Source organism: Malurus melanocephalus, unplaced genomic scaffold, assembly GCF_030028575.1.
Source record: "Malurus melanocephalus ecotype Western Australia unplaced genomic scaffold, MMel_1.1 scaffold_146, whole genome shotgun sequence".
Taxonomy (NCBI): domain Eukaryota; kingdom Metazoa; phylum Chordata; class Aves; order Passeriformes; family Maluridae; genus Malurus; species Malurus melanocephalus.
The window spans coordinates 1,127,998-1,155,576 of NW_026623378.1; the positions used below are offsets into that span (position 1 = coordinate 1,127,998).

At 38.2% G+C, this 27,579-nt stretch overlaps 1 protein-coding gene across 2 annotated transcripts in view; it reads right to left on the reverse strand.

Moving 5' to 3' along the window:
- The window catches only part of LDB3 (LIM domain binding 3), a 105,821-nt gene extending 78,702 nt beyond the window's left edge, over window positions 1–27,119 (reverse strand). For both annotated transcript variants that reach the window (XM_057371409.1, XM_057371410.1), the window contains exon 1: window positions 26,998–27,119. In XM_057371409.1, coding sequence (XP_057227392.1) covers window positions 26,998–27,090 — 93 coding nt within the window. In that variant the 5' untranslated portion in view covers window positions 27,091–27,119. The remainder of the gene's footprint in view (window positions 1–26,997) is intronic.
- Window positions 27,120–27,579: the final 460 nt, after the last annotated feature.

Below are 27,579 nucleotides of genomic sequence, written 5' to 3' on the forward strand. Positions count from 1 at the left end.
GACACAATGATTTCAGAAAACCTTTTTAAGAGCCTTAACTCACTTGCTCTGGATTATAACATAGCTTTCAGTTGCTAGGTGCTGCAAATGCCTTTATTTAATGCTACAGTGAGACATTCMTCAGTTTCAGTGTACAGCTATTTATGTCTGTTGATTTACAAAATCCAATCCAGGGYACCACCAACAGATCTAATTTTAATAGTATTTCTCTAGCGCCTCAAGCCCAACCACARATTTCATCTTGAAAAGCCAAATCTCTTTCACCTCTCTCTCAGAAAACCAGAGGAATATGTGCTGCTCCAGAGATGGCAATTTKCAGCCCTCACAAATTTCCTACAAGACAGACATCTGACTTCCAACATCCCCAGCTTAAAGCAAGTTGGCAGGCTGGAAGTATCACATGTTACTTTCAACACACTACAGAGAATTCTTACTACGCTCTGTTGTGAGCAGATCTGTATGCTGGGTGAATATATAGTACCACAGCGACAGCTGTGCCCTAAAAAAGCTCGTCTGCACTGGGTTCACAGTAAATACTACTTAGCAGGAGCTCTGGGAGGCAGCATACAAAGAGCAGCTGCTGCACCACCTTGAGAATGGCACATGCTCCCAGCCAAGCCCCCCTGACTCCACTCCAAGGGGGAAGAGATAGGGATCAGGCAGAATTTGAGTGGATGAGTGCTCAAATACTAAAGAGAATGATCGTATAAACAGATGGATGGACACACTTTTCTATCTCCAAGGAGCTCCTMATTTACAAGGCAAATAAAAATACATAAGAAGGCCTATACAAATGAGAAGGTGTTAATAGAGTAGTCTRCAGCATTAGTCAGGGCCTCTTCTTTTTCCAGGACTTGAGCTATGCYTGACTCCATCCTGGCCTCATCTCAAAATCAACAATTTATATTTTTTGATTCTCATATAAGAATAACATTTTACAGAATCAGATATTCACTAGCACTAGAAATAGGCAAAAGCACAGGGAATGAATACCCCTCTCACCTTCAAGGTCTCTGGAAAAGAAGAAATAACTAAAAGACAGAGTACTTTTCCATGATCAGAAAATTAGAGATGATAATTGTTCTTACAAGAAAAGGATTGGAAAGAGACTAAGGAACACTAGAAAACACAATATGTTTCTCTATGCAGAAAACAGCATTTAAATCTACCTCCATTATATTTATGCAAGTGTTTTTTTTGCACAGAAGCTTCCAACAAACTTTCACAGTCTTTCTAATCTCTGAGGCTCTCAGTGCCTGCAAAACTTCCTTGCCTCATGCACAGGAGCATGACCTACTGAAACGAGAGACAGGCTTTGAAACCCCACTGCAACGCAGTTGCTGAATGCCCATGTGAATCCAAGTAGTTTTCTCTGGACTGGAGACATCAGTTCCTCTCCCATAGTAAAAAAGTTAATTGAGGAAATTTATATTATTGTTTCCTAAATGAGKCACTTCCCATCCCTGTCCCCACAATAAACATGTAACAGCTCCAAAGGGAAAACAATAGGCTTTCTTAGAAAACAGAAGTCCATTTGGGACAAGAAAAAAYTGCAAAGAAAATGAATGAAACCCACTGGGGTAAGTCATCAGGCAGAAGTTCACCATTTCATTTGACACATAGCCAGAAGGCACAAAACATAAACCAGGAAAGAAATAGCCTAGATAACCTATACCATAGAGCAAGCATCCCATAGCTTTTACACCTTTCTGGGAGAGCTAAGCAAGATTCATATGCAAGCTGAGCAATTAAATTTAAGACAAGTCTGTAGGAAGCCTGAAACTAAAGTCATTGCTGGCATCACTAACCAAACCTAAAGAAAATTCCCTTTTGCAGTTACCACTTGCCTGAATAATATATMTCATTGTTTTCAATACACTAATGGGCTTTAATGTTTTTTAACTCCTTTCTMTGGTGTATCTTTTGTTGCTTTGGTTTKTTTTTTTTYCCTCTTTGTTTTTAATAAGATAACAAGACCTGCCTTAAATGAATGCTCATGGCATCTGYAAAATATGCCACTGACACCTTGAAGAGATTCCATTTATACTAAACAGAGCAGAGCTGGCAAGCTGCAAAGACATTCTGAAGTGGCCTCTCAGGCTCTGCTTCATCTGTAGCTAGGAAGGGAGATTACAACACATGTGAGGCCACCCAAAATAGCTCTAATCTACCTCTCTYGGGTACCAGGAATCACAATACCACAGAAGCACAGAGATTTTGTGGGATGAACAGTTAAGCACTTACAACTCAGGAACACCGTGTGCTGAAATCTGTACTCCAACAGCGGGAGGGCTAGGGGCACTCAAGCTTTAAACTCATCCAGTTTAACTCAGTCTTTGGGAGTGCCAAACCAGGCTGGAATGATGCCACCTTGATAAACACCAAAAATTTCATTAACACCCCACAAATAGCTGCTTTTCATGCACAATATATAGTCTCTTCAAGGGAGAAGACAGACAGATAGCCCTTCCTGCCAAGCTAACTAGACCCAAGTGACGAAAATAAGCCAAATGTAAAAGACTTTCAGCTGCAAAATGAAAGGAAGCATACAGGCAATGCTTAGGAAATTGCCCTAGGCAAGCCTATGGGGCATGTTTTGAGAGTCAGTGTGAATACACCTGTTCCTACTTGGAAGATAATTTCATCCCCTGCCCCACCTCCATGTGGTCTGATGGAAAAATTGTCCATCCTCTATGTAAAAATTTAAAAAATAAACACTGTGGACTTTATGGATTAGCTTGTTAGAAGCATGACTACTCTATATACACCAGCTATACAGATGATAGTAAAAGTGTGGATGCGGCTCTTTATTGGATGTGTTGGCGTAACTAGAMGGTTCCACAGCTCTTTTCATTGTGTATGGTATGACTAATAGGAATATCTCTTCTCCCAATCTTTATCCAAATATAGCTCTTAGAGCTATTCAGTCTGTTCTCAGTCAGCATCACACACTAGGCCAAGGTAGTGTGTGCTGTGTATCTCACAGAAATTAAATGGAAGCAAAGAGGTGAGTCATGTAATTACAAATATTGGTTGTTTAGTTACAACAGGTTTTAAGAAACAAGTGATGGAGTTGTTATTTAAAATCAAGGAGTTTATTAACCTGAATGTGAATCAAAAACAAGAATATAACTGAGGTACTGATTCTTAATATTCTGGCAGCCCCTATGTGTGATCTGTCAACTTCCAAGGATAACCCCCTGCAGCAAACTTACACTCAGCAGCCAAGTGCCTGCAGGAGCAGAACTGCCAAGTTTCTTCAAAGGTTCCCCGTCCTCGTCCCTGCTTCTTTTTTTTTTTTTTTTTTTTTTTTTTTTTTTTTTTTTTTTTAAACTTGAATTCATTTTAAAGCAGTTGTATAAGGTTGGATGTTTCTTTGTGTTTCAAGCAGACAGGTCATCAATATTGCCTCCTACATTTTCACAGCTAGCAGCTTCTTGAATTCTACATGCTGTGGAGCTTTTTACCCTGCTCACAGAAACACAATTTTTCCTGTCTCTCCCTAAAACCATTAGCAATAAACTGAGGGGTTTACGTATTTTACTATTGGCCACTATGGTAAGATTTTCTTTTTTTCAAGGTCATTCTGCTTAATGTATCTCATTGTGTGTAACTAAGATCACAATGCTTTATAACTTTGAAGGGYCTTTAATTGGTTCAGAAACAATAAGACCAGACTAAAAGAGCTTTTGAGACAATACTGAGAGGTTTAGTTTGGCAGTTAGTGCCTGCAGCCACTTCTGATATTAAGCAACCTAAAATAGATTTGACTTTGAGTAAGTCCTGAGGTTCCAGCACAGATATGACTGATGTGTGACTCYTCTGCTCCTGTGTGTTTGTAAATTAGTATTTATTACATGGATGCCATGCATGCAAGCTTACATTGCATTTAAACTGTCCTTTAAATGCATTTGTTTGAGTTCTCTTTGTTTCTGGCCACCAGAGTACCAGGGGAGCAATTCTTCCTCTGCTCACTAAAATAYGGGCCTTGACATAGCAAACAGCAGTCCTGTCTCAAAACCTGATGTRTTTAGTACTCAGCTCTGTGCTTCAGAGTGTAGAACAGCACAGCACACACCAGCTGGCAGCTGTATGAAGGAAGATTAAATGTAACACATCCACAGTGACACACATCCTCAGGACTAAACTTGCARGAATTGCAGGAACTGCACTTGGTATCATGCCCTTACTTTTGCATCTAAGGTTTTGGGAGGTCATGTTGCCCAAGGTGAATCTGTTCCAAGTGGAGGGCCCAGCCAGCACACAGCATCCATGCCTCCYTAAACACTTTATCCAGAGCAGTAGCTGTTTTGTACCTGGAGCAGTCATCCAAGAAAATGAACAAAAGCACAGGCTAACTTCAGAGAGTGAAAAATTCTTTTTAAGATCAAAGTGAATAAAATAGGATAGAAGCAAAGTTACCCTGAGAAAATGCAATGCCAATTTCTTCTGTAATAGGCTGTATCAAGTTTAGTGCATAACATGACATCCTGCCAGGCATCCCAGCAGGATCCTTGGAAATTTAAAGATCTAGCAAAGAAAATAAAATCTTAACMCATTTAACAGGTACATAAACTGCTGGATGTTTCAGGAAACTACGAAGCTGTAGAGATTGAGGATGTTTCATTTTACCTGTTAAAATGTAATGACTAAAAGTTTGTTTTCTTAGCTGTATTCAGTCAAAYACAGAGAGGCCACTTCCCTTGGGAAGCCACAGGAACCACATTTGTTTAACAGGAAGCAATCTGAATGTATTGATACAATCTCAAATCTAAAGGGAAAATCTTGTTATGTTGAAAATCGTTATGTTACAGTAACACAGCCTCAACTTTTAAAAATGAAAGACCTTGTTTTTCTTAATTTTCCAAGGCGAAATGATTGCTGAGGACAAGCATATTTAAGACTCAAAAAAAACGAAGTCAAATTACTAAGATGGAAAAAATATCACCTACTGAGAAACACACAGTAATTTTTAGTTCAACTACTAATGCTTATTTAATTTCAGGTCCAAAGGAAGTCAGATCCACTGGCTGTGCTATACACAGAGGTAACCTAGACTGTCTTCTTCCTCCATAGAGTACTGCTTCACCAGCTCCCCTTCCCAAGCTGCACCATTTTCTAGGGACAATCTGAAGTAAACCTCTTTTACAAAAAATTACACAAAAGAAAAAAATGTTATGTGACGAAAATTCACAGAAAGTCTTCATTAAACATAMTTGTTTTTTATGAGTCATTACTTCCTGAAAAGTAGTGAAAATACTGCTAAATTAAGAAAATGTACTATCAAGAAGGTTTCGACAGGAAAATCCCATAAATTGAGAAGCCATAAGCAGATTCAGAAGAAGGTTATTTAAGAAGAGCTTCAAGAGATTAAAGACTTCAGCCAGTTAATATTTYCCTATGGAGAATGGTTCTTCATTTGAAGTGATCTTGAAATAGAAGATCCAAACAGTGCCGCTCACCTCCATTGCAACATGTCTTCTATTTTTATGCCCAACTTTTGGACTGAAACTTGATTCAAAAATTCCCAACAACTTGAAGAAAAGCTGTTCTTGGGGAGTTTTCATTCCAGAGAAAGGCAGGAATCTGTCATCTCATGACTCTTAATTCAGCAGAGTGCATAGATTGAGCAGCTTCAATTATCTTTGAGTTTTTATTTTCTGCAGCCTTGTTTGCGCTGACATGTTTTGAATTCCTCAAGGAGTTACCCAGCACAGGTGCATGGGGAAGGGGATTCCAGAGTGCAATGCCTATGATCAGTAAWGGCACTTGAAAGAAGGTGTTAAGGCAGGAAGAGAAGCCTGATCAGAGCTTCCTCTCCAGCTGGCATCCTGCTGTGGACAGCCCTTCCCCTTCTGTGTTGCCCATCCTGCTGATTAACAGGTGAGGGTTAGAAAGCTTTCAGGCTTGTTGGGAATACKAAGACATACCCCATTTTAATACATTCTTCAGCTTTATTTTGTACCACATTCCAGAAGCTCCAGTTGAAAACATCCGTTGTTTAAATTTCAGAGAGCGAAGTGGACACCCATCAATCGTGAATGAACACTCTGCCAAACCTTATAAATGGCGCCTGCAAAACACAGTCTGAAGAGTTGCCTGTGGTACTGATATTGCTGGTTAGTGATATTTTTACCCGTTAACTTGGGGACCAACATTTCTGCCAATTCCTTTTTGGGTATTCTGTGTCGTTCCTGTTTTATCTCGTGTAGATTTGGTGTTCACCACTTACCAGTGTAAACAGCAATAAGATAGGGCAGTGTTTTTCTTCCAGAGCATGCATATTTAAATGTAATGTTTCAGGAAAGGCCTTAAAGATGCTGTCTACATATGCTCCTCCAACTCTCACTCCTCTGCACATTCCTATTTCTTTCAGGTGATTACCTAYACTTGGAAATATCAAATATTTCTACCAGTTTGGCAGCATGATCAACACTTTAGGAAYCTAGTGTGGCTATTCTGAAATGGCTTAGACATTCGTATCTAATAAAYATTCTTAGGTAACAAAAGCTAGGTGCATGAATTGTGTGAAAATCATCATCAGCCTGCTTGGGATACTTAGCTAGGCTTCATAGACAAGAATAGGGTTCTGATTCTTAGTTTAAGATATTCATCCTCAGTTCAGAGCATAGCTGCTTAAGGATCACCAGACTGTGTAACTTGCGCAGAAGTAACAGAATTATTCTGCAGGGTGCCTCACTTTCATTTTGAAGTTGTACTTTTTTCTTTAATTTCTTTAATGATAAGTACAGAAATTTTTCTCTGCACTGCAAGCAGAGGCTGTAATGAGCTACATACCTAGTCACAATGAGATTCTAAACTCTGCTTCTCCAAATTAGGAACTTTCCTCTCCTGTTCCAGAGCAAGCACGTTAATTATGATAATCTGTTAGTGTATTTTGTTAAGGAATAAATGTTCACAGGACATCTATTTAAATCCATGGAAGGAATGCAATCAAGTTCAGAATTTGCCTTAACAGTATTTTCCTTGGCTGCAGTAGACAATAACTTCTGCAATGGAGCATGTCAAAATAATTGGTTTGGAAGACACAGTAGGAAAGATGTCATTTGACCAAGAAAGTATTTCAGGTCTAAGGTGGTCTGCCTTTTTGTGTCCAGTTTCTCTTTTTCCCTTCATCTGGCACCAAATGAACTGCTGAACAATGAATTGTATAGACGAAAAGATATGACAGTTACTTTAATAGGGATTCCTGCTGCTAGTGAAATCATTATTTGCCAGATACAAATGAGGAATGAAAGAAACACAGAAAAAATTTAACCCTCCACTTGATCTCAAATGAGGACTTAGTTGAACTGCAGGACAATGAGCTTCATCACTGTATTTTGCCATCAAGCAAACATCTGAATGGCTAAATTAAAGTGACATTTTGGACTACATAAAGAAAAAATGTCTTTAAAGAAGATTGATGTGTTCCCTAATAACAGCATGCAAATCTCAGATTCAGCCAGAATCRTGACTGATGGGATTATTAAAGTTCTCTGTTCTAGGCACTTATATTTACAGGGATATTTTTCAGAGCTTACACCCACATAGAAACAAAGTTTGTAGGCATTTCTGTGTTTTAATATGTTGCAAGAGATTGATCTTGGCCACCCTCTCTAGTTTTATTTTTCATGTTTTTTTTTCTCTTCTATCTTTCCTCCTCTCACAACATTTTGTTCAGTAACTTTGCTTAATTTCATTAATCATGTTTGCAGAGAAAATACTTTAAAATTGAGAGTGATGGAACTTTGATGTGACCAACATCAGGGCTGTCACAACTGCCATGACAACAGAACACATTTCTCAAATAAATACACACCTATTTAACAAACAGGAGGCTTTTACTTCAGATACCAGGAAGCGGAAATAAATGAAAATTAGGAATGCTTGGATGGTTATTGGACAGCTGGGGAGATTCCTGGGGCAGACAGAAGCGCCAAATGGAGCTGTATTAGTAATCTCTCTTTATCCTACAATGGGTCTTCTATTTATAGAATTATACAGCYCTTGAAGAAACTGTAAGATTGCATACGTCAATGATACAGGAGCAACATATGCATTTTACAGGAAACTGCCCAATAAAATCCAAAGATGCCCCCCAACTTTCAGTAGACCTATTTTAAATAGTACCACACATTATGTCCATCTGGTTCTCTCAGCTGGTGACAGGCACTTTCTTCTGAATGGCCTTCCCTCCTGCATTTTTGTATAATTTTCAGGATTGAAAGAAATACACCCTCTACTTTCTGCTTAGACTTTTCATCTATCTTCTTCATAAAAGCCTCATAAAAGAACTCCTTAATTCCAGATGATTGCTTGTACCAGTCTTTGGGGTCATATCCAGTCCAAYGTACATTCAAGTAAAAGGAATTTCTATTTTGCAGTTACATTAACCTCCTATGCCATATCTAGAAAGCAACTATGTCATGACATTATTCTTGAACAGCTATCCAAAGTAAGAACTAGAAAAAGATCCCTATTATCCTGTCTCACATTGAGTTAAGACTGCTTTCATGATAAATGTCATGATGTTCATGACTAAYATTCACTACTAGAATTTTGCATTTTAACCTGCAAAATTTTATTATCAAGTTGGAGAGACTCACAAGGCTGCAGAGAAAAATATGAATCATAAACAGTAACTGATATCAAAGCTATATGCATCACTCACACAGAAAAAARAGTAAGCCTAGATTCATCCAGCTGTCTTCTTTGATATGGGACACAMCAGTAATTGGAGGAAATTCTCTGGTTTTAAACAGGGAGGAATCAAAGGCTGTTCCACACATTTTGAGTGTTGAGCATAATGGCGCCGAGACCTTCCCTGGCTCTGTACTTCAGGGTAATACAGACATGGAAAATAAAGAATCAACATGTTTTACAGTGACAAACAAGACATCAAACAGTATTTTGGGCAAATGACACAGGAGACTGGTATAAACAAATCATCCAAGCATTTGMAGGAGTTGCTAATAAAAATGTAAATAAGAAAAAAAAGAGAAGCTGAGACATAAGAGAAAGGGAAAACTTATTTTTCAAGTTTCTGCCTATGTCAGAGAAGAACAAGATATTCTCCCCTTCAAAACATCTAAAATCATCTCGTCTGCTGCTCTGTATGAATACAAACAGAATTGTCACAAAAGTATGGATTTCAACCTCTACACTACTCTGCCCTGCAGTCTAGGTAATTCTAGCATCTGTTGCAGCCTCTGTGAAYAGATCTGCAGTGATAGTGCAGTGCTTAAAGCTCCACAGACAAAAAGGTTTTGGTCAAGTCGCTTTGAGAGCCCCTTATCCTTTTTTATCATGCATGACCCCATAAGAATGTGCAATGCAATCATCCAGAAGAAAAAAAAGCACTAGGCTGTCAAGCTAAGATTTTGCTGGCTGCAACTCAGATATGATACAAAGTCATGCCCATCTTATGTAAAAATTGATAAGAAAGCTGTGCACTGTTTATGGTATATCAGTGTGTAATTAGAAAGTCTTGTGCTTATATCAGTGGGTACATTGATAATCAACTCTCAGAAAAAAAAAAAAAAAAAAAAAAAAAAAGAAACCCAAACCAAAAAGAAAAACAGAATGGAGAACTAAAAGTTTGAATATCAAAAAAGGTGAAGTCCTTCTAAAGAAGGAAGGACAAAGAACAGAACTGCTCTAAGATTAATAGCTTTTGAAACWGCATCATTACAAGTACCTTCCCCAAGTAAGCTGTGAATCAAGCTGCTGTGAAAGTTAGTGAGTCAAAGAGTCTCACGCAGGAAATTAATTCCATCGTACACATTATTCCTGTGACCCTAGCCTGTTTGCTTTGCAGAACCAGAGAACTTTTTCTGTCCTGTCAACATATTCGAAATAAAACTTTAGCAGAGCAAAAATACTATGGTCCCAACTTCCCATTACTTTGCAAAAATTTATTCTCTTCAGTGCAAATGCAAGTATTTCAGTTTCTATCTTAATTGCTTTGCACTACAAATGCCTTCCTAACTGCCTGGCAATGGTAAATCAGAGCGTACATTTTCACCTCAGGCAAGGTATCAACGATTTTGTTTTAAATCACGTTTGGAAAATATAACTTTAATTTACAATAAAGTTCTAAAAGCTCTTCTATTCCCTCTATAGTTTTATGCTCATGTTGGTTTTATGAGTTTGGAAGTAAAAATAAGGATGGTAGGCAGCCTAGTACTTCTGTCCCAAAAAGCAATCTCCCTGCTCTTATCAAAAATAAGAACTTGTTAGTCCATCTCACCCTTACATCCGGAAACCCTCTCTAATGACTACGGCCAGGGCCAGAGCAGACACTTCACAAGAGACTCACATATAACTTGCCATTTTGCAAAGTCAACATGTAACCACCTTCCTCTTTGTACCAGAGTCATCTTTTGCTCCAGTGCAGGCACTCAAAGCATATCATCTTTGCAACTCTGGAATGACATGTAAGCTTAAATCACAGAAATTAAAGTTCGAAGTTGCCTGTATTGGCAGAATGCASACAAACAGCCCAGGTTAGTGGTGGAAAGTCAGAAGAATGGTCCACAGGATCAAAAGGATCTACCTAATTTATCTGTTGGTCAATTAAGCAATTCTTTGTGATGACAAACCTATGGAGCATAGAGACCCATTTAAAAAATACATACATATGATAGAGGTAGGAGAGACTGGATTTCAGAGTTGTACACTTTTCTCACTGGGAAGAAAGGATGACTACAGAACCTTCTGAAGTAAACATGATTCAGTACTAAGAAAGTAACTTTTTTGCCCCTTAGAGTATTTTGCTTCCTTTTCTAACTTTCTGTAATAGACAGAACAATCAACCAGGAAACATCATCCATGTRTAGATAGTGCACACCCTCAAATCCATGTCATAACATGCTAATATGCCAAAAAGTTTGATGGATCTGTATGTTTTTGAATAAGCTAYAGACAAAGCGTTTATCAGTGTATAGTGCAGGTACTTCCATAGTGGACAGCAATAKTACAATATACCATTTTGTTAACCCATTATCTCAACTATGTTGGTATTGATAATGGAAAAGGTTTTTTATAATATAAACTTGTAATTTAAGCTACGATAGTATTTTCAATGTTTAGTAATACAGATTGATGTTGTTGAAGCCTTACTTCAGAGTATACAGTACAACAGCACTTACCAGTATATTGACTGTCGTAAGTATTTTTTTAGAAGTGTAGTTTATTTGTCACAGAAATTGTTTTGCCTTGCTAAAAAGTACTCCTCAAGGTGGCCTATACTTTGATACATGGCCCTGTTGATGAAGGGCACTAATCCATATTAAAACATGTACTAAATGCCAATTAATTTTCCCTTCTGAGTTATGATAAATGGTTATTTTAGGGTGGAGTTATACATTTTCCAAAGGGTCTTTATCACAACTATGTTGACAGGACTTTAAGTACAGTGGTATGCTTAGTACTCCCCTGAAGTATGTGACACAGCAGGTGCCACAAGTAGAACATAGATTTGCTTTGACATTAAAACATAGGGCACAGAAAGAGTGCAGGATTGTTTGATGGATTTCCAAAAGCATATGTTGTGAATGATTTGGAAAAGTGAAGGCTTCAGGGTATAGAATTTGAGTCAAAGCTAACAGAATTTGAAGAAATCCTGCCTCGTCATGGCAACAGTTCCTTGCACTTCATGATCRTCAGGGCATCTGTCATTAAAGAAACATTTTGACACCTCTAAGGAAAAGCTCACTGAAGTGTAACCTCTTGGGGACAGTAACCAAAGTATTAAAACATAATAAGACAAAGTATTAAAGCTCTCTGAGCTTTRAGAGATACATTTCTGCCAAAGGACTGCAAAAATTATACCTGCATCTGTTTTACAGAAAACACAGTTTAYATTTCTTCCCCATTTTTGACAATGCCCTCCTTGTAAAAACTTAAATTTCGAATTTTTACACCAACTCCCAGYATCACAGGATGTTGGTAATCAATATACTCCTAGTCCTTCAGGCACGAAGTGGCATAGAAGGTGCCAGCTTTTGCCAATCAAAGGATCTCTCTGCATCTGTGACTTTATGTCCCCAACATAGACTGACCAATTCACTCCAACAAAGCAGKAGATGCAAAGCCCCTCCTCATTAGCCAACCCCTCTGCCAACACACAAACATTTCTTGCATCCACAAGCTGACATTTGGTCCTCTGCTTTCCACAATCAATGTGAAAATGTCAATCTGGTTGTCATCTCTGCAAAGTTTTTCCCACAAAACTTTTTCACAGTACCTAGTGCTTTTGGCCTTTGCAATGTCATTCTACAAAGACATTGATTATTCCTTTACTACCAGCAACGGTATAGTATTTAGTTTTCTTTATCCATCTGCAAAATCAGTTTTTGGTTTCTGCATGAATTAAGGTCACAGACAACGTGCAAAAATTTTATGAAATATCTAATCTGCTTGATAGTGAGTTTATGGACTTCAGGTGTGCCAAAACTGTAGCTAAAATGAAAGATCTGTGAAAAATAATGGAATAATCCCAAATGTCACTACAAGAGCAGCCTAGGCAGTGCACACGTTTCCTAGATTAGTCCTAAAATATTTACAGAGCCAGAAAACCTCAACCTCAYCCATAAAGCCAGAGCTAGATTCCCAGATATTAGAAAAAAACCCCTACATTCTACAGTAGTCAGTCTCCTTAATGGAATTATATCAGCTTATTCCAGCTAGAACTATTGCTCTTAGTGAGTGTAGAATTTCTTATAGAATTTTTAAATTATGTTAAATAGTATTTTTTCCAAGCTCTTTTTATACATAGGTGATTGAGAACAGTATTATCCTTCAACTCATAAGGTTCTCTTGACAAGTATATTCCCCCTGTAACTTCATAGAACTAGTGGAATTATACCAGGAATAAATATGTTCCAGTATCTTCAGTTACTCTATTTGGAAAGCAGTCATTTGCCTGACCTTCAGTGCAATGCTAAAAACAGAGTTTGTCTGTCATCAAGAGCCAGTGAGATTTCAGATAAAACAGAAGTCATGGCTCCTGCAATGAAATTCCAGGAGTGTCCATCAAAGGCTTGCCAACAATAGCATCTCACTCAGTCAAGACTTTCATACTTTGATAAAACTGGGGGAGAGGGGGAAGAGGAGATTTGACTTTGAGAATTGGGCATGTCACAGCAACTTAGTGCTCAGTCTGAGGTACACAAATGCAAAAGAATTCTTTAATTATAGTCTACCAAAATTTTTATGAGTTGAATAGCTTTGGTCCTTAAAAGGTGCAAAAATTTATCACTCTATTGACAATTTACTTTTGGGGGGGTTTTAGTTGTCTATGGGGTTTTTCTTACCCCTCCAGGGTAACATTCCTTTCAACTACTAGCACCACAATGTATTTAAAACCACATACAGAAARACACAAAATGAATCAGGCCTGTTCTAAACATCAGTGTAAATATTGCAAGCAAGCACTGAAGTGGAAGCAGGATTATTTATTCTCCAACTTCCTTGTTTAAATTACAATAGATTAGTCTTGTGTTTGTTACAGAAGAACAATTGCCAGGCAAGATTTCAAACGTCTTCCTTATGGTCCCACGCCAGTATGTAGGCTTACAGTGCTCTCTCTTCTGTGAGACTTGACACTGGCATTTCTCTTGACATTACTTAATTCAACCTTAAATCTCAAAAACCCATCATAATCCTGTCAGAATATTGCCCAATGTTTTGACAGTGAGAGGCAGTGACAACAAAAATGATGAATAATTTCCACATGCAGCTTAGATGTCCATCAGTACATACAACCTCACTATCCTGGAATATATGCTCACATTCCTAGTATTTGCACAGTTTTTTCAGTCTTATGGCTCCTTTGGCTCCTATGTGGAGGATATAAACAGTTACATATATGCTGACACTATGGGTAACAGTGGGTTGAAGCTAACAAAAAGGATACCATGGTCTTGTCATCTCACAAGTGACAATGTATAATTCAATCAAAAAATAAAGCCCTGTCCTAGTCTCTCTCACTGGTCTTCGCAATGAAAATTAGCCATAAAAACCAGATTATGGAGGTGTCAGATGTAAGAATAGAAAGGAAAAAGACACTTCAAGACAATATCAAGGATCTCAGCAAATGAAAGATGTATTTCATAGTTAAGAGGATGTTAAAATTAATATTATCAATTTTTAAGTGCAACTTACAGACAGTTCTCCTTGAACATGAGGCCATGGAACTCTCTTTGTTACATTATCTAATTAAATTGAGKACTGTCACAGTGCAACCTACTCACACTACAAAGTGATACAAGTCACTAGAGGAACAGAGGAAAGCGCCAAGAGGCAGAGCCAACCAATGGCTATTTGTCCTTGGAATGAAGCTGCACAAAAAGCAAAAAAAAATGCCATTAAAACAGCCAGGATTTTATTTATTCTGGTATCAAAACAAGATAAACTGAGCAAAAAGTAAGTAATGGTGTGACAAATGACAGAGAAAAGATACATATATTGTTATATACATATATGTAATCAATAAYATCTGTTCATCACAGGTATTAAAAAAAAATAAAAAAAGAAAGAGAGAAATTTTTCTTTAGGCAATTTGCACCCAAAGATAAATACACAGGTCCCAGGCAGTGCACACTCAGTAGGGAAAATAGGRAGAACAAGGCTCTAGGGACTGTCTTTTTGATCTGTTATCAGGACTTGATAACTTTCTATAAAAACATGCTTTTACTTGATTTTGTAGTTGTTGTTAACAGATAAACCTAGGAATTTGGAGCTTTTATTCATTCTGACTTCACCCAACAAATATATGAAAATATTCAAATAAATACTTAGAAACAATTAGATGTTTCAACTTTACCTCTTCAAGGGTAAAGAGGGTACCATCATCTCTTTTAAGATGTTAGAATTTGGCCAGAAAAATGCTTCTCTCATGACACACTAAGAAGATTCATTTTTACTGMGTATCACATTGTCATTGCTGCAATAGTGAGAAGATACAAACAGCTTCAGAAGAYGGCACATACCCTTTATTTTCAGGAAAGACTTTGGCAGTTTGGGGGTTTTTCTCAGTAGTTCCTGATCCCTATTTTGCTATTGCAAAATYGGCTTCTCTGCAGTGGAAAAAGATAATATTTTACAAAGTATTTTCTAAACATTTTTCTTTCCAGCATTAGTATGTCCAAGGGCAGTAGCACACTGGAGTGGATGTATGTGACAAGTAGTCTCTACTCAGACAGTAGCCAAGATGCTCTGTGGGAAGACTGAAACCAAAGACTTGTGGCATCCTGGCCAGAACTTTCACTGTGGATGTTTTAAAATTAAATGCCAAAAAGGAAAGTTTATTSCTACCTAAACCCTTTATCTACATGTTGAACAAAGAGGCTTAACAGTCAACTACATGGTAAGAGTTCTTCCTTTTCCTCCTTGGAAATGCACTTAATATTGGAATCCAATCCCATCTCTGCAAAACCACTGGAGGAGGATAAAAATTTAATGGAGACAAAAGAAGTAACATTGTTTACCAGTCTTCCTAGCAACATTTCCCTCAGATTGAATTAATTAAAAGCTCAGTTAATAAGACGAGTGTCAAATTATAATAAAACTACTTATTTTTGCTGTTTTCTAGTCTATAAAAATTAGAGACCAAATTAAGTATCTGASCTAAATATTCAGACTGGCAAGGGAAAAAGACATCTACCCATTCATCACATGGCATGAAACTCTGATCCAGCTTGGAATTCTTTCCCTATGAGAAAGATCAGCATCTCACACTGTACTTATAAAATATAATACTGTACTGTGTCCTGCCTTCTTTCCAGGTTGTCTTTAGGACACATGAACTCCAGGGAATCGTGGGTGGAATGTATAAAAGATCTTATTGCAGCTGCTGGTACTGCATCTGTTCAAGGGATAAATAAAGCAGCTAAGTTCTAGTTTTGGTTTCATACACTGCCAGTCCCTTGACATGCAAAGAAATGATATGCCACCTCCTCATCTTGTCAATCACACTGCAAATATGTYTTCAATATTGTGGAAGGGATGATCACTTTTGGCCAGGAATGCTCCSACAAGCTGGGATATCCGCCATGACAAGGCACACACATTGGAAAAAAAACAAAACTACTTTATATTCTTTCAGAGAGCAATGCTGTTCATGTAAATTATCAATCTTTAGATTTCTTCCCATTCTTCCGAGGAGAGAACTGGGTCTAGATTAAACTGATGTGAAATTAAAACCGAATTAATTCACAAATTATCTAGACCTTCAAGAAGGTTTATTCTGTTTTGCTTCCCCTCATCACCACTTAATCCCCATGTTTTGGCATGCAGAACTTATGGAAATTATCTCAATCACTATCTACTTGTATTTTTTATGTATTTCTTTAAGAAGATTAGTGAGTTTTTTGATCTATGCTCAGCACATTTTCTTCAGAGAAAAAGTTGGAGATTGCAATCTAAAATGACATTTTGCAGGGTGCGGAACCGCGGCTTGGCAGAAACCTAAACACAGATATGTAGGAAAARGGAATTGCTGCTGAGCAAATGTGGACCAAATGATGTGTGGTTGTAAAAGGAGGAAATTCTCTTCCAGGAATTCTCAATGAAGATGCACTCTACTGWCAATACAGAAGTTATGTTGGTATTAATTGCAACTTGGGTTCCTCAGCAGAGGCTAAAGAAGACTATTTAATACAGCAATATATACAATCAGAGAACAGGAAACCCCCCAGTTTCACACAGAGCAGTCACGAAGTGCCATAAGGTACCATATTTAGMGAGCTCCTTTCTGCACGTTCTTTCTCTTTCCCTTCATGGCTTTATAGGACATTATAACACCTCTTGGAGAGTCTAAAACTTTCCCATTCCAAATGCAGTCTTCATCTCTATGCTCCTCCACTCTAAGTGCACTTAATCTGAACAGCATCAAAAGCTGGGAGCAAAGAAAGGATAGCACCTTCTGGGGAGGCAGAAYGTGGGAATGGAGCAAGGAAAGGAGGCAGGGGAAGGAGGCTACATGAGCATTGCAGGCAGATGAAAGGAGGAGACAGCAGAGAACCATCTSACATGGACTGAGGATGAATGCCAAGAGCCAACAGAACTCATCCTTGCAGCTGGCTCCTACAGCCAAGGCACAGTTCTCACGGGTGGGATAATGCCTCCCTCRAAAGAGATGAGGCCTTTGTGGCTCCTCAGGGGTGAAACAGCCAAACAATTCTGGCACCTCAATAATCTGTTCACCCTCCCCATCACGCCCAAATCTGCTACCCACAACTCTGTGCACTCATCCAGAACTATTGCGAACTGTATGGCAAACCAGCACRTACTTCACTTTGAGAAGTGCTGCCCTGAAAAGAAGCAGTACCAAACAGTGGGCAATTAAACAGAGAAGAGATTGCAGTTCAAGTGCATTTGGTTTGTTGCTSCCCACACAACTGACTATGCTTATAGACTGCTGACCAGTTCTTGTCATCAAAACAGCAAAGCACATACATAATAGAGAGATCCTCATCCACCCCACCCCATACAGTTGGCAAAAAGATTTAATCTTGAATAATTTGTTAGATAAAATAAGCAAAACAGTAACAAAGGGATCTTTTAAAGAGGAAAGCAATTTTGACAGTAGGTTGGGGGGCTGCTGCATTTTGCAACTCTTATAAAAAATAGCAAAAAAACTATCCATTTATTTCCTACACTAGATAAACTTAGCCAACACTGATGAAAAAGACCATCTTGTTTCTACTATTTCTTTTTTAAACACCAGCCATAGTGACAATTGCCCTTAGCCATTTTTGAACCAGCTATGATTAGGTAAGGAGAGAATGCTGACATTCTCAAATAGAACAGGATGGTCCCAGTGACCCCCAGGATCAAGGAAAGCAGCCCAAATTCACCCTCATACCAGGGCATTCCGATTTGGCACTGTGTACCAGAATCTGGGGTTACATGAGTTTTGGATAAGATGTCCCATTCCAGAAGCTTGAGGTAAATGTAGCATTGRTTCCAATTCAAAATAGCTTCCTAAGTTACTGGATGCTTTAAATATAGCATGAGAGCCCCACAGAGGCTTCTCAAGAGTGTGCATGGCACCCTAACCAGGTATAGTAAGTACTACAATGAATGGCAAATACTTTTATTAAAGCCACAAAGACTAATTGTCACTAAAGCTAGCTTTAAACTGAGAACCCATKAATTGTTTAAAGTAAGCATATGCCCACAAACCTATTACTTTTAATAAGAATAAGGGTTTATGTCTGTATTAGGTATGGCTAAGCAAGAGGGGCATGGAGCCAAAATAGCCCAGAGTCTGGAATTTGTACTCTGAGCAAGGSAAAGGTGGGAATATGGAGAGAGCATGTGAAAGGCTGTGTTCTTCCTAATCCTCAGCTGCCATTGCTACAAATCAAGTGTATTTGGAAGGATTTTGGAGAAAGGTTAAAACCTATTTATGCGTCGTGTCCAGGACCCAAACACCTGTGGCACAGATGATCACAACACCAGCTAACGCAYGTGGGAGGTGCAGAAAGTAACTCTACCCTCATCAGGGGATTTGCATGCCCATAAGACATTTAGCCCATTTTATCTTCCTAAAAGAAGAGCAAGATCTCATTGACTTTTTGGGAAAATGGCTGCTAACCACCACTACCAAAGAGAAAAGTCACCCTGTATAAARCCCATTCAAGATGTCAGCTGGAGCCATTACAAGCTGAAAATTAATTTTTTCAGGGTACCTAATTCCAAGTTACTTCCCTCTATTTATTAAGTGCTCTTTCTCCTGAAAATTTCTTAGAAGAACACAGATGGCTTTACATTTGGGGAAAATATTATACTYTTCACGGATCTGAAAAACGGATGGTTTAGAACTGTTCCCAAACTAAGGCTGATCAAAGCTTGAGGGCCAGCTTCATATGACCAAGCTTTTATTACTTTTAGGACCTGAGTTTATGATAGTAGCTAAATAAAATACTTTAAAAAATCATTATCATCTATGCAACACATTTTGACAGGTGCTTGCTTTTAAATATATAACATAAATTATGGGTCAGAGTTTGCCTGAACAGCACATTTGTTGAGATCCTTCTCCTCACTCTGTACCTGCAAAAATGAAATTCTTTACAAATGCCATTTATTAAATATGTTAGCATACTTTAATCAAATAAGTATTTAGGAATTTAGGCAATTRTAACAAAAAGCCTTTTCTAGTATTTTGTTTTCAGATAAACTTTTTATTAAGGGTTTTTTTACACTAGTACAGAAGAAAACAGCCCTTTAACATGGTGTGTGTATATAGAAACCATTCTTTTCCAATTAGCATTATTCATTTCTACTARCACACTACTGCTGACACTGCCAGACAATGTTTTAAATTCACTTATTTCCTCAAAASTTGCAGGTGCAATTGATTTTTACCACATTCACCAGAAATTTCCATCCTTCCTCTCTCCTTTTCATGATCCTTCAATGGGGACTAATAATTTACCTGCACATTGATCATTTGGCTAACCTTGCAACAAAACTGGAAAAAAAGAAGAGCAGTATCTCATAYTACACTTAATGCTACATTATGCATTAAAATGGTGGCACCTCAGATACCCAAGAGCAGAAACTTTTAGTTACACATGAGATTGTCTTCTCAGCTAGCTCCAGGCCACTGTGAAGGCCAGATGAYAATGAAGATGATTGCATTTTGTGCACCATTTTCATACTTCCACATTGCTACTCAAGGTCGGTGTTATTTTGTTTTTAAATATCCATATTTTTGGTAGTTGCAGAATAACATACACTTTAKGCTACTAATTAGACAGCAAGATGTGAACTGCTGTTGCTGATAGAGAAAAGTTAATGATAACATATTTGCAGAGCTAATTTCTCTTTGTGTTCCACTGGCTGGAGAACATTTTCCAACAATGCATTCAGAATGGAGATAATGACAGAGTTATCTGCTGTATTATTAAGACAGTMATTTACAGAGTTGAGACATCAGACGCTAATAAAAAGTTTTCTTTGAAAAAAAGCTTATTGTGTTTTTTAATTATAAAGCACTAACTGTTCAGCAGCTTTAAATTCATAATTTAATGGTTACCTCCTGGTGTTTACTCATTCTAAAGGATCTACAAAATAATTAACTTAAATAATGATTATGTAAATCTGAGGACTTCCTGAAATGCTACATCAACTATTTCTCAAGTAAGGCTAGGTGTCAATCACTGAACAATGTGTCAGACYGCATTATCCAGTTGCCAGGGCACACTGTTAAAGGTTAAAATAAGGGGAAAAGGAATATAACTCATTTTGAATTGTGGATCTGTTTCCTTAAGGTAAGAAACCGTTTCCTCCCTCCTCCACAAAACCATAAGAGGTACCGTAATCCCCACTTCTAAACTCAGTTTTTCACCAATCTGGAGCCCAAGCTTCTCACAGCTTTCACTACATTGCCTCCTGTTAAAGGGAAGAGTTGCATTTCCCTTTCTTTTGCAGGAAAGAAAGCTGCAAAGTCACTTTATAACTGAGCTGGCAATTAYATAGATGTTTTTCAGCCCAGTTATTTCATACACTGAGCTCTTTTCACAGATAAAGCCWCGAGTATTGATGATTCAGCTACAGTCAGAGTCCAAATTAAAAGGATGCACTTAGGAGGTGAAATAAAGAAAGGGCTTTAAACCCATGGGTTATGTATTTTGTGTCAGAACAGTCAGAGCAGCAGGTTTGATGATATAACACCATTTAAACCAGAACCTCAGCTATTACAGGCCATTACTCACATTTATCTGGCCTATATCCTAACTGGGTTTTATGTTTCTCCTGAAATTCAAACCAGATAGAATTGAAGAACACAGCTTTAAATAGATGATTTCTGCACAGTATCTGTAGAGTACATAATACTCCTTCTATACCCCTGATGTTCAACAGTSGACTTAGTATTTAGTGATTACTTTAATCACACAAACAGGTAAGAGAGACTGCCATTGTGTTCCAATGATTTAAAGGAGAAACCATTTGATCAAGAGCTGCAGCTGGCTACATGGTCTTCCTGTAAGTTATTTTGTCAAGTACAATATATGCATTCAAATCACATTGCATTATCATGCTACAGTTTAAATAAAAATTGTAATAAAAGGACTCTYCAACAAATAAACCTGAATTTAAACTTATAACAACCAACTTCATGAATTTTTCAGAATATTTTCTGCTTGGACAGAAAACAAAAGCTTCTTACTTCTATCATGACTGTTTACCCAGAAGGGAAAAATAACCCATCTTGTGCTGGAACTGCTTTAGATAATAAAATCAGGTATTTGCTGAAATCAAATCTTCTCTCAGAAGGTTGATGAATACTCTGGAATGAATCCTCAGACCTTATAGGGTACTTTTGGTCAAGACAGGAAATGTTGTCTGCCTCAGAATAACTAATGCCTTACTTCTTAGAGCACCTGCATATCTAAAACTGTTTCATTCACTTGAACTCCCTCCCCAGTACCCAGGGATTTTTTGATCCTCAGGTACCAGAATCCATTTCTCTGGTCCAGCTAGTAGTATTTAAATGGAATGCAACTACAGAATTTGCTCCCTCTTTCCTTGTCTGACGTAGATATGACACTCGTGTTTGATGAGACATGCAACCGTATCAAACAAATGCCTTGTACACCGAACTGCCATTTATAGTACAGATGCTGTCTACTGGAACATCTCAAATAAATAATACTAAATCAGGAGTTGAGGAGTCACTTGTAGGGCTCAGGGTCACAAAACCACAGTCATTTCCAATGTAGCTGTAAACGTACCAGAACTGGCTTGAAAATAAGCTTGAAACAAACATGCCACCTCAAGTAACTAGTACTTTCCTATGATACTGACATATTTGCATATATAACAAATAATTACAGGTAATAAAATTCAGAATGCTGTAACTTCAGGTGAAGTGACAGTTACTCAAGAAGTAATCAACAAATTAAACAGATTATGCCAAAGGAATGCTGATGCCCACAGAATAGTTATTTTATAAAGAAAATAAATACTAATGCTTTGGAGTGTTTGGAAAAGCTGGAGGTATTTAATTTCTCACAAGGAATTATTTTGAGTTAAACTGGAAGAAGACTGGAAGAATGTGAAACTGCTCAGGCATAAGACARTCATTATATTAAACAGCTCACTCCCTTTTCAGAACTTGATTCAGTCATTTGAATTTTAAAGGAAAAAGGAAACATCTCTATTGAGTAAAGCTAAAGAGGAAGACTCCTGGACTTCTGGAGGATACCAGACTCAACTGTTAGTTTAGCAGAATATCAACTATTATAAATACTAATCCATAGCTTTTGGTATCTTGAAGGACTTTCTATTTGGAGATCTAAAAAAAAAAAAAATCTCTTTTTAGCTGTAGGACAGCTACTCAGCAGTCTGATTCACCAAAGGTGGATGCTTAACAGATGATGGGGGATCAACACTTCAAAAGAACTTGTTGAATTGTTTCATTTCAAATAATACACGTAAACTGCATTCTTCTGATTACAATTTATGTACAGCACCACATGGCCATTCAAAGGACAGCTGGAGAATGCACAGAGCCTGACCCAGATCATCTGAGGTTTCCCTGCATTCAAGAATAGAAGAAAAAAAGTGAAGARGGACTGCCTTCACTCCTCAGTTGTCTGTTGTAAGGCACTAATATAGCCCACAGGAAATGAATACTCTCACATAGCTCCTCTAAAGCAAAGGCAGTGACAACCAGAGGTTGGCATATGTATACTCAGCAGTGGGGGAGGGACAGGAAGCAATCAGGAAGAGATGCTGATTAAAGGAAAGAGCCTAACAACTGTGACAAAAAACCTTCCTGCTCCTGCAGAGACAGACTGCAAAATGCTAGACCAGGGTTTTCCCCCAGACYCAAAAAGCTGTTTTAGCCTGCTTGTACCAGAAAAAGCACACAGATCAGCTAATTTAATTCTTTTGTAGTAGTGTTTGCTGTTTTTCCTTCCTGCACTTACGTCATCACCAGATTTCAACCTTTTCATCACTTAATTGAACAAAGAAAAATAGTTCTTGAATGTTTTGGTTTTGTTTAAAGACTATCTCCTGTTTCAGGCTCTGGCTTTTGATTTGTAACTAAAAAAAACCTCTCTATTAGGAAATATAAAACTGTATGGAAAACCACAGAGTGAATGTATCAGTCATGAGTTACCACAGTGATTTAGGTAGTATTTCCACTACCTCAAATGATGATAGCACCTTCACACTTTTCAGCTCATTGTATCACCTGCAAGCCAGCCTGTCTCACTAGAAAAGTTTGCTGTTCAGAAACAAAGATTCAGAAACTTGTGGAGATGTTCTGTTTTTGCATTCAAGCATGTACAATTGTACCATCTTAGGTAACATGCAACCGAGCACTTAGATAATTAACGATGTCCAAAAGCCTTCTTACAGAGGATTAGGTCTATAAAATTAATGAATTCTGCTTGCTTCCAGACAGTGCAAGCAGCAGGAGAGAATAAACAGCTTTGCTGCCCAATTTGGAAAGACCAGATTTAAGTATATGATCACACCACTGGTGACGGCACTTAACACAGCCAACAACCTGCAAGATCATTCATTTCAGCAGGGCTGACAGATGCTCAGTTTTACTAAGTCTGTCAATACTGTTTTCCTACCTCTGCTACCTGCCCATGACATCTCATGACAGAATTTGACATCTCATGACAGAATTTTTCCAGTGGGTAGGATGGTTTGCAGGGTGGGGACTGGAAAAACAGTTTACAGATGATTTCCCAGTGCTATTGTTAAAGGAGTGTGAAAGCCAAAGAGTGACCTTAATTCTTCCCTACTTGTTTTTGTCTCCTCTTGTTCCCACCCACTATGTTAGTCAGGCATTTATTTTTAAATAAAGAACAKATAAGCAGAACAATCCATTTCAGGGGAACACATCTTCACCTGTCACCCAGCTGACTGACTGTGATTCCTGTGCATTCTGCTGTTGACTCTGAAGCAATGAGCTGATCACCTGGGCCTACCTGAATGGAAGAAAATATAGTGCCTCACACACCATTTTAAAGATTTCTCTAGAAGTGAACTGTTGTGCAAAACCACTCTGAGTTATTCCCTTCTTTGTCCACTCTGTTAAGAGCATTTTTCCTGATCAGAAGCTTTAGCAATCCCACAATCCCGTATTGTGCTTTTGTCAGAAAGTTTCAAAGACTTTCAGAATTTCTCCCCTGCTCTCCAGGTAAAGTGCAAGATGTATGGAAACTGGACAGGGCTGGCTGACAGACTGCAGGTCAACAGGTACCCACAGTATGGCTATGCATGGGCTAACTTTGCCATTGCACAATACTGGTATCCTCTTTTGGGGGGGTCCTTGAAAATGTGTTAGTCTAGTAGTACAGATGCGATGAACAATCCTGGTGTCTTAGATTCTTTCCATCATTTCTSTCAYRAGCTTAGAGGCAACTCTCTTGCAGYATGACAAGARGAGCACAGAGCCTTCATGRAAAAGGAGGAATCTTTCTCTTCTCTGTGGCCCACCTACAGTCTAATTAATTGGGAGCAGTSAGAGCACAATGAATGTGTCTGCATGCAAACTCTGTCTACAGGCTTAGAGGGACAATGCACACATGTAGCCAAAAGGGCCATGGAACACCTGGTATTAAAAGCAATTATAAGACCCTTTAAGTTGAAGTATTTGGGGTTTAGGACTCGTTCATAGAAAGTSTAATCTCATCTCASGGCAGCAGTGAATCAAAACCAGTCYATAAACTGGTGTACTGCATMCACTAGCAACATTTAGAGCTGCATGCCCTTTCCAAGGAGGAGAATTTCTGCACAGMAATTATATCCTCTCCCCTACTCCCCACCAGGAATATCTTAAAATTATAAGTACAGCTTCCCTTTTCCCCCACAGTAAGATCACAATTATAGCTGAGTTCATARGTCAACTCACTTATGACTGCAATTTTCTAATTAAGGGGAATATCTGATCTGTTTGGAGATATATTTATGTGATAGATGCTAAAGAAAAAAATAGATTAACATCAAAAGCCATTTATTACCCTGTGTTCCAAWTAAAAACATCACAACCAGCAGGCATAACTATCCCAGCTCCCTCTGAAAGAGGCTATGTTAATTCCTGTATGCCTGCTTCTGCCCTCATAAGGCAGGCTATAAAATCCAATCCCATCCCAAAGCAGTAGTCCCAACTAAAAWCTGGKCTTCACTGGGAAGGAGTTCAAAACATTTATCAGTGCTTTCTGACACTGCATTTTCTGCTGAAAATAAAGTCAACATTGTGAAGAGCTAATTCCTCCACACCTCTGGGAATTCAGCCATAGCAGTTTCACTTCTGTTCCTCCTGTGCTCTCAAAAACCCCATGAGAATCATACAGCCTTTGGGCATGGTCTTTATCATAGATTACAATCAGAGACAATGAGCTCTTTGGGCAACAATTGGCTTTTCATTACTGATTGTGCTATATACAGTGCAAGTGCAAAGGCCCTGGCCCTTGACTGACAGACTCTAGGTAGAATGACTGAATGACTAACAAGGAAATAATCARCACCACACTGCAAAGTGTCATGAAAATGCCTATACAAATATGATGGGACCTCTCTRTACTTATCCTGGCTGGGAGGAGCAAAGAAATACCAACACCATTTACMGGAGCAAAATTAATCTGAGTTTATGAAGAGAGTTTATTTTTGTGGGCAGAGGGTATTTGGGTTGTTTTTTTACTTGTTTGCTTTTAATAATAGTGCCAGAACAGCCTTCTTTGCAATTACTATGCTGCTTCTGCAAAAGGAGATATGAAACGTACCTCTCATCATCATAGGTCTTAGCGTTAAGATAAATGTGGTTCTGTTTTCCAAGAAAGGGATAATGTGCATAAGAACAAGGGAGATCAGATGATACAGTTTCACAGGATGAATATGAAATAGCACAGATAAGATTTCAGACGCTCACTGACTGACTTTGAATCACATTTGTYGCACAGAGATCAATTTTGTACCCACAACTTAACAGACTGTATTTTTTCATTATGAAAAAACCAGCATAGTTTTAAAAGCAGTGTAGGTGGCTTTTTAAATTATTGTTGCAGTGGAGCAGACTTCTTGTTTGAATTCTACTTGTTTGTCTGATAAAACGATTCTGTTTTTTCTCTTACTCACTGTTATGTAAGTAACCTCTCTTCTCACTGTACTGCAAAATAAACCTTCTGCAGGTGATTTGTGGAGGAACCAAGACCTCTCTAGAAAGATCTGTACATTCTGGAGCAGATTTGAGACTGTCAGAAACAGGAAAATAAAAGAAGGGAACTACCAGAAATTAAATACGGCTATTGGATAAGAGAGAAGTAGGTAAGGGAAACACAAATTTCCTGAAAACCATCCAATCTTTAAAAATAATACTTCAAGGGGAAGACARAAAAAAAGGGCAGCTAGGAAATAAATACACTAATCTGTAATTGACAGATACACCAGGTAATTAATTATTAAATCAAATGCTGTTTGTCAGCTGCAAATGGAAGGCTTCTGCATAATTCAAGACAGTATTTTAAGAACTATGGAGTCTTCTGCTTGCCATGTMTAATTTTTACCCAATTATTGCAACCCATCACAAAAGGGGACACATCCCTGTCTTAGTTCAGTTTTAATACCCAACCTCACACATTTACAAGAGTTTCATGTTTATTTTCTAAAAATATAATTATTTAGCCCCATTAATAGCTGTTCCACTCCCTTCCTCCCAAACAGCAGTAGTCCTATCAGCAGAGAAAGAGACAACACTGTACAAAACAGAACCAGAAGCTTATTTAAAAGAGACAGTATCTTCATTCATAAAAATATTCTAATCATAACTRTCTTCCTGAGGCATTATCAATGCCAGGTTGTACTTTGAACTGGTATATTTCACATACACATTATATTCTCTTCATTCACACCTAGGTGCAAAGATCCTCAATTCTGCTAGCCCAGGTCAAAGTGTACATATGACTGCTATCTTCCACCCCAAACAAACTCAACAAGGTTTTTTCACACACTTACTCTGGAGATGGTCAAGGGCATGTTGAAGTCCTTGCCCCCTTGCAGTCGGAAGCCCCACGGTCCAGGTCCATTCAGATTCACACTGTAAGCCATTTTGTACTGCTTTCACAAGGCAGCAACACGGCACTGCAGGACAGAAGGATGGGGCAGACAGAAAAAAGTGTGAAAAAACAGAATGAGAACAGGGAAGGGTTTTACATAACGGAAGCAATTCTCTTTCTGACTTGCCTGTTCAGTCGTGCTCTGACACCACCTAAGAATAGATGGGAGCTATAATGCAGATGCTGATATCCCAGCTGAGTAGGGCCCATAAAAGGTTTGTAACCAGACACCTACTATGCAAAGACTTCATGACTCAGAGGTCTAATATAGTCCCCAGAGAAGGGGACAGATCTTTCTAGGCTCCTCAAGCCCCTCATGCTGCTCAGTTACTTTATGGACAAAACATACATTGTAATAAAACAAGCAAACAAAATCCCATGCTGTAATCCCAAACACGCAACTCTCTTCACTAACCTGTTAACAACTATAAAGCTATTTTAAAAATCTGCTTCAGCACATAGGTTTATTGCACAGTGACAT